Source organism: Spermophilus citellus (genome assembly GCF_964194105.1).
Source record: "Spermophilus citellus genome assembly, chromosome: 17".
Taxonomy (NCBI): domain Eukaryota; kingdom Metazoa; phylum Chordata; class Mammalia; order Rodentia; family Sciuridae; genus Spermophilus; species Spermophilus citellus.
The window spans coordinates 13,271,730-13,279,822 of record NC_138199.1 but is presented as its reverse complement, the minus strand read 5'-3'; the positions used below and the strand labels follow the sequence as shown (position 1 = coordinate 13,279,822).

Below are 8,093 nucleotides of genomic sequence, written 5' to 3'. Positions count from 1 at the left end.
CTGACTGCCTGATGGAAATATTCAGAAGATGATGGACAAGTAAGCCAAGCAAGGGAAGGAGGAGATGGGATAGAGGAGAAAAGGGGTGCAAAAGAAGGGGGTCAGAGTCCTCTAGGGGTCAGAAGGAGAAGGAGACCAACATCTGAGGCCTGGAAAAGAAGGGGGAAGGCTGGGGAGCAGAGTTGAGGTGAACCTGGAGCAACAAGAGAAGATGCAGACCTCTGTCCCTTCTCCCAACAGTAAAAAGCAATCGCCCTCGGATCATCGCCGGAACTCCGCATTGCCCTTGCAATGGAAAATGACACATAGCTCCCGCTGGATGGCGCAGGTGGCAGCCTCAGAGCTCAGCCTAGTGGCCTTCATCTTCATGCTGATCATGGTCTTCTCCAAGAAATGGTTACACCCCTCCGGGAGCCGCTTCTATAAGCGCTATCCCAAGGATATAAACAACATCATCCATACCTCAGTCCACGTCATGTCCCTGGGGCTGCTGTATACCTGCTCAGATAGGAGCTGTTCCCAAGTAGAAAATGAGAAAGGTGAGTTCCGCCTCGCCTCCTGCCCGCCTCCCGCAGCCGGCCTTGACCTCTGTGGTTGTTCCTGGCTATTCTTGTCCCCTTTCTCCAAGTCATTTTCATTCTTTGACCTGCAAGAGGGCTCCTCTGTCATTGAAACCTCCAAGGATTATTTTCCCACTCCACCCTGGAGAAATCAATTGGCTTGACCCCAGGGAAAATGGCACTGCTTTAGATAAGATCCAGAGCCAGGTCTGTGCTTATATAAATATTATGAGAGTGCGGACTCAACCCTGATAAACCACTCATGAATCATGGAATCCACCAAGGAGGGCTTGGAGGTGGGGGTCTCCTTCTAAACTGGCATAATCAGAGCTTTTAGAGGACCCCCTGGAATGTTCTCTCCCACTCCCTGGTCCCAGGTACTTTTCTTCTGCCTCAGGCCTTGTTTCTCTGGGCCCACTTTGGGTCTCAAGAACTTTCCTTTTTCTGTGGATGACTTCCTTGTTCTTTTCTTCACTGAATTCTTCTACCTACTTCATTCCTTACTTTAAAATTTTTATTATTGGGGCTGGGGATGTGGCTCAAGCGGTAGCGCGCTGGCCTGGCATGCGTGGGGCCTGGGTTCGAACCTCAGCACCACATATCAACAAAGATGTTGTGTCCGCCGAGAACTAAAATAAATAAATTCTCTCTCTCTCTCTCTCTCTCTCTCTCTCTCTCTCTCTCTCTCTCCCTCCCCCCCTTTCCTCTCTCTTTAAAAAAAAAAGATTTTAAAAAAATAAATAAAATTTTTATTATTTATTTATTTATTTATTTGTGGTACTGGGGATTGAACCCAGGGCCTTGTGCATATGAGGCAAGCACTCTACCAACTGAGCTATATCTCCATATATATAGCACAATTTTTCATATCTCTGGTTGTATACAAAGTATATTTGCCCCAATTCATGTCTTCATATATGTACTTTGGATGATAATGTCCACCACATTCCACCTATTTCTAATCCCATACCCCCTCCATTTCCCTCCCACCCCTCTGCCCTATCTAGAGTTCGTCAATTCCTCCCATGCTCCCCCTCCCTACACCACTATGAATCAGCTTCCTTATATCAGAGAAAACATTCGGCATTTGGTTTTTGGGGATTGGCTAACTTCACTTAGCATTATCTTCTCTAACTCCTTTCATTTATCTGCAGATGCCATGATTTTATTCTCTTTTATTGCTGAGTAATTCCATTGTGTATATATGCCACAATTTTTTTTTATCCATTTATCTATTGAAGGGCATCTAGGTTGGTTCCACAGTTTAGCTATTCTGAATTGTGCTGCTATAAACATTGATGTGGCTGTGTCCCTGTAGTATGCTGTTTTTAAGTCCTTTGGGTATAAACCGAGGACTGGGATAGCTGGGTCAAATGGTGGTTCCATTCCCAGTTTTCCAACAAATCTCCATACTGCTTTCTATATTGGCTGCACCAATTTGCAGCCCCATTAGCAGTGTATGAGTGTACCCTGTCCCCCACATCCTCGCCAACACTTATTGTTGTTTAATCCTCATAATATCTGGCATTCTGACTGAAGTGAGATGAAATCTTAGAATAGTTTTGATTTGCACCTCTCTAATTCTAGGGATAATGAAGATTTTTTTCATATATTTATTGATTTATTGAATATCGTCTTCTGAGAAGTGTCTGTACAGGTCCTTGGCCCATTTATTGATTGGGTTATTTTTTTTTTTTTGTCTTCTTATTTTGAGACAGGATCTCATTAAATTGCTTAGGGCCTTGCTATGTTGCTAAGGCTGGCCTCAAACTTGCTTTCCTCCTGCTTGGGCCTCCAAGTAGCTGGTAGTACAGGGGTTTGTCACCATGCCCGGCCTCATCCCTTTCTCTTTCAAGTCTTATGCCCTCCCCTCACTCTTAGGAACTGAGCTTCCTTTCTCAGCTTGGGAATGACCAGAGCTTTGGATGCCTACTTCCATTTATTTATTTTCCTTAAAAAAAAAAAAAGTATATGGCTATTATTTTCTTCTATTGTGAAACTAAAACATCTTTATAACAATAAATTTGGGGAAACAAAAATTATCATATTCACTTCTATTCCGTTTGTTCAATTAAATCCTCAGCCGATTGTAAAAGATAGGGATAATTATCCTTACTTTACATAAGAGAAAATTGAGTCTTGGATTAACTATCTTGTTCAGGTTCACACAGTTATTAGGTTGAACCATATGAAATAGCAATATTTGACTGCTTCTCACTTACAAAAAGCAATTTCGTATGGATGAACTTGATAAAGGCATGTATAGAATTATAACTCAAATGTGTCTGGTTTTAAAGCTCATGGAAACATCTCGCTCTGTGGTACTACTCAAAGATGACCAGGCTTTTTCTTTTTTTTTTTTTTAATTGAAAAATTTTCAATGGATTTTACATAGTTGTACATATGGTTCATTAATAATTTTATATTATTTAACATTTTGTCTTCCTAATACATAATAGTTGTCCTTACTAGAAGTGATTATAATATTTAACCAATTTATCCTCATTCACTTGGTTATTTTATCTTCCTATTATTAGAAAGTTCATTTCCAGTTTCTTTTTTTTTTTTTTAATTTGTATATCATGTCTCTTTTTTTTTTTCCAATTTCATATTTGAAAAAACAGGAGCAGGCTGGGGGATAGCTCAGTGGTATAGTACTTTTTTATCATGCACCAGGCCCTGGGTTCAATCCCCAGCACAGACAGAGAGAGAGGGAGGGAGAGAGAGAGAGAGAGAGAGAGAGAGAGAAGAAATTTTTTAAAAAGTCGGAAAAGGAGCAACAATGTTTGTTAATTGTGAAGTTTTTTCCCCCCAATATTGAGAATTAATTCTTTGAGATAAATTTCCCCAGATGGTTTACAGGATCAAAGAGTACTAATATCTTATGACTTTTTAAGAAAAAAAAACCCATATTGCTTTCGAAAAGTATTATAGATTGAGCCAGTTGCAGTGGCACACATTTGTAATCCCAGAGGTTCTAGAGACTGAGGCAGGACGAATCACAAGTTCAAGGCTAACCTTGGCAATTTAGCAAGGCCCTAAGTAACTCAGTGACACCTAGTCTCTGGGGATGTGACTCAGTGGTGAAGGGCCCCTGGGTTCAAGCCTTAGTAATTTCCCACACTCTTCAAAAAGTATTACATGCTTGAGCATCCCTAATCTGAAATACTTAGGACCAGAAGTGTTTCCAATTTTTAATTTTTTTAGGATTTGGAATATGTACACGTAATGAGTTTTTCTTTTCCTTTTTTTGTACTGGGTATTGAACCCAGGGGTGCTTAACCACGGAGCCACATCCCCATCCCTTTTTTATATTTTTATTTAGACACAGAGTCTCCCTGAGTTGCTTGGGCCTCAATAAATTGCTGAATCTGGCTTTGAACTCAGGATCCTCCTGTCTCAGCCTCCTGAGCTGCTGGGATTACAGGTGTGCACTACCACACCAAACCATAATGAGATTTATTAGGAAGGGATCTGAGTCTAAATATCAAATTCATTTACATTTCATGTACACTTAATACACATGGCATAAAGATACTTTTATACAATACTTTTAGTGTACACTTGCATTTTGACCGTGACCCATTATATGAGGTCAGCATAGAATTTTCCACTTGTGTTGTCCTGTCAGCACTCAAAACAGTTTCAGATTTTGGAGCACGTTGGATTCAAGTTAGGAATGTTCAATCTGTATGCTTCTACTAACAACATGTGAGAGTGCTTAATTCATTGTATGTTTGCCAGCCAAGGCTAAACTGAAATGTATAAAAATATAATATTTTTCTTATTGAAAACAGTGGCAGTTATTGTGGGAAATGCAGAAAAATTTAAGAAAGAGAACAAAAATCACCTAAGGTTTCCTCACATAGATATAATCACAGTGGACATTGTAATGGATTTCCTAAATTACAATCTAAATTCAACAGATTCTGTTTTGGAAACTACACTTTGGTTGTAAGCACTTACTCATATCATTGAACAATTATTTTATAACCATTAATTTCAAAATTTATTTGATTAGGTAATAAATGAACAAAGTAACCTTTCAAAAGAGAAGATTATTCAGCCAAGTGTGCCACCTACCTCTGGCAGTCAGTCTCCCTCCCCATTTTCTCACATTTTTCCCTAGAGAAGTTCTATTCAGAGACAAACTTCTGTTGTGTTATTTTTATATTTTTATTTTTTGGTGATAGGGATGGACCCCAGGGCCTCTTACATACAAGGTGAGTATGCTACTGCTGAGCCACACCCCCAGCTCTCCTGTCACCGTTTTTTTTTTTTTTTTTTTTTTAATATGGTGCTGAGGATCGAACCGGGTCCTGCCTGTGCTAGTTGAGCGCTCTACCGCTGAGCCACAATCCCAGTCCCCCACCACGTCACCATTTTTAATGAAAAATAATCATTCAATGTATGGGAACACTGTAATTTATTATACAAATCTCTTGAAAATCCAGAAGCTTGTCGGACATATCAATAGCTCTGCAAAGAATATCTCTATAGTGAGATTTGGGTGATAAGTCCTTAACATAAATTCCCAGAAGAAGTGTGGCTGGGTCAAGGGGCCTTAACAATTCAGAATGGTTTTTATATTCTGTGTCAGACAACTCAACAGAAATGCTACCTACCAGCAGTACGGGAGAGTGCCTCTTTTCTCCATGTACTCTTCTATAGTAGGTATTATCAATTTTATTTATTTTTTAATTAAAAAAATTATGTGTGTGTATGTGTGTGTGTGTGTGTGTGCGCGCTGGTGATTGAACCCAGAGGTGCTTTACCATTGAGCTACATCCTCAGAACTTTTTTTTTTTTAAATTTTTAAATTTTGAGACAGGGTTTTAGTAGGTTGCTTAGGATCTTACAAAGTTGCTGAGGCTGGCCTATAAATCTCCTACTTCAACCTCTAGAATCACTGGGATTATACATGTTAGGCAAGCACTCTACTACTGAGCCACAACCCCAGCCCTCAACTTTATTCTGATGTTTGCTAATTCAGTAGTTTTTAAAAATCAGGTTTATCAATTTATGTTGAGCTTTATATTTCATATTTATTGATATTTGCATTTCTTCTTTTGAGAATTACAGTTCAAATCTGTCCATTTTTTTTCTGTCGAGGTATTCATTTTCACATGGAATTATCAAGCAATATCATATCAAGAAACTTGGCTTGTGGGCTCAGGATGTAGACCAGTGCTAGAGCATTTTCCTAGCATGCCCCATGTCCTGAGTTCAATCCCTAGTAAGGTGGGACGGAAATCTTGGCCTACTTAAAAAGTGTAAGCGTTGTTCTACTATTTTCACTAATGTGCATTTTTTTGGTTTATAAATGGAACTGAACATTTTCTCCTGTTTGTTCATTTGATTATATTTTATCTTTAGTGAAACTTGAGCTCATCCTGTTTTGTCATTTTCCTCAGACACTTTTAAGATATGGACGAATCACCCAGTCTTTGGGGCAGCCAAGGTAATCTTCAGCTTGGCCCTGGGGATAGGCTTCCTGCTCACCATCTGGTTGCACTTGCCGTACCTGCCCGGTCTTCAGAAAGTGCCTGCCTTTGGCTTGATTGGAACCATCATGAGCTTCTGTGAAGGTGCCCCCCAGCTCTGAAAAAGGTCCTTAGTTCTCCTAACCCATGTCTTCCTGAGGGCACTTCTCCCTTCTTTGGGGATGGTATGGGAGTTTGGGGATGATGGGAAAAGAGAACTGAGAGTTAAACTACATCATTTCCCAGTCTCTGGAGAGATGGAATTGGAAGGGTTGATTTCTGTGAGCCTGGTTGGGGTGGGGATGGGGAGGGTGGGTGGTGGGGGTGGTGAGGTGCTGTGGGCTGTGTGGTCATGGGAGTTGTAGTTTGTGACTGTAGTTCTCCTCTGGGATTCTCAGATGAATAAGACCTCTCTATTTCCTGCCTCACAGTCACCCTCATTTTCTCTGTCCTCCTGTTGTACCCTATTAACCTCTGGATCTTCGAGGTGAAGAAGAATCTGTCTGTTCCCCTTGGTTGGAGCTATTTCATTGGTTGGCTGGTATTTATCCTATATGTCAGTTGTGGTGAGTGGCCAGGAGAGCACTTGGGGAAGGAGAGGATGTGGGTGGGTCAGGGCAGAGCAAGTGTGGAGGGAAGGGCAGGCAATCCCCAGGGACAGGTTCTTAGGAAACCTCACTTCTTGTCACTCTTCTTCCCACTCTCCAATTTCCTTTCCCCAGGAATCCTTTGCTATTTGAACTACAGAACTTTCTGGAGTGTGATTGTGAACCATCCCTCTCACACCGGGTCCTGCAGTATTAGTGGCGGCTCAGTGAAAGACACTCTGAATGATCAGACTATATCAGAAACCAACCAACGGAAGTTTCCTGGATCTTGAGCAAAAGAATTATACATCTGCCAAGTTATCCATTCACCTAAATCCTTCTTATGACCATTCCCCAAAATCTTGAATAGGTTGGCCCTCAATTTTGTAAGAAATGAGAAAAAGAAAGATTTGGGGCCAGCTCTGTACTCCTTTTCCTTGTCCCTGCCTTGCTTGTAGCTTGGATGATGTGAAATAAACTATCCATCTCTTCCTTATCATGTCTGTTGGTTGTTGAGATGAACACCTTTTTATACCTTTATTTTATTTATTTATTTTTATGTGGTGCTGAGGATTGAACCCAGGGCGTCTCACGTGCTGGGCGAGCATTCTACTGCTAAGCTACATCCCCAGCCCCAAATACCTTTTTTTTTTTTTTTCCGTTACTAGATATTGAACCCATTGGTACTGTATCACTGAGCTATAGTTTAAGCTCTTTAAATTTTTTTTTTTTTTAATTTTGAGATGGGGTCTTGCTAAGTTTCCCAGGCTAGCCTTGAACTTTTGGGTATTTTGGATTTTTGTATTTTCATGTTACTGTTAAATTTAGTTTATATATCTATTTTCAAAAGTCTATTGAAATTTTGATAGGGATAGTGTTGAATCTATCAATGCAGATGGAGTGCCGTCATAACATTATTTAAGTCTTCCAATTCATGAACACAGCATTTATCTCCATTTATTTAGGTCTTTTAAAATTTCTTTCAGGGGCTGGGGTTGTAGCTCAGTGGTAGAGTGCTGGCCTAGCTTGTGTGAGGTACTGGGCTTGATTCTCAGCACCACAGTTTAAAAAAAAAAAGTCTCAACAACAAAAAAATTAAAAATAAATTTTTAAAAAATTTATTTCAGGACTGAGTATGGTGGCACATGCCTGTAATGCCAGCTACTCAGAAGACTGAGGCAGAAAGATTGAAATGTCAAGGCCAGCCTCAGCTACTTAGGAAGACCTTGTCTCAAAATAAAAGACTTGGAATATAACTCAGGTCAATCCCAGTAAGGGAAAACAACAACAAGAATGTTTTATAATTTCCAGTGGAAAGATCTTACACATCTTTAATTAGATTTTTTTTCTTAGGCATTGACTTTTTATACTAATATTAAATGCTATTAACTTTTACTTTTATAATTGATAATTGCTAACATGTAGAAAAAAAAAAACAATTGATTTTTTAATATCATATTTGC

At 39.8% G+C, this 8,093-nt stretch overlaps 1 protein-coding gene across 1 annotated transcript; it reads left to right on the top strand.

Moving 5' to 3' along the window:
* Positions 1-211: 211 nt before the first annotated feature.
* ODF4 (outer dense fiber of sperm tails 4) lies at positions 212-6,923 on the top strand (the record flags this gene model as incomplete). The annotated part of the gene is made up of 4 exons (XM_081269941.1): positions 212-539; positions 5,975-6,148; positions 6,475-6,609; positions 6,766-6,923. The coding sequence occupies 4 exons, from the start codon at positions 212-214 to the stop codon at positions 6,921-6,923; spliced, it is 795 nt and encodes a 264-aa protein (XP_081126067.1).
* Positions 6,924-8,093: the final 1,170 nt, after the last annotated feature.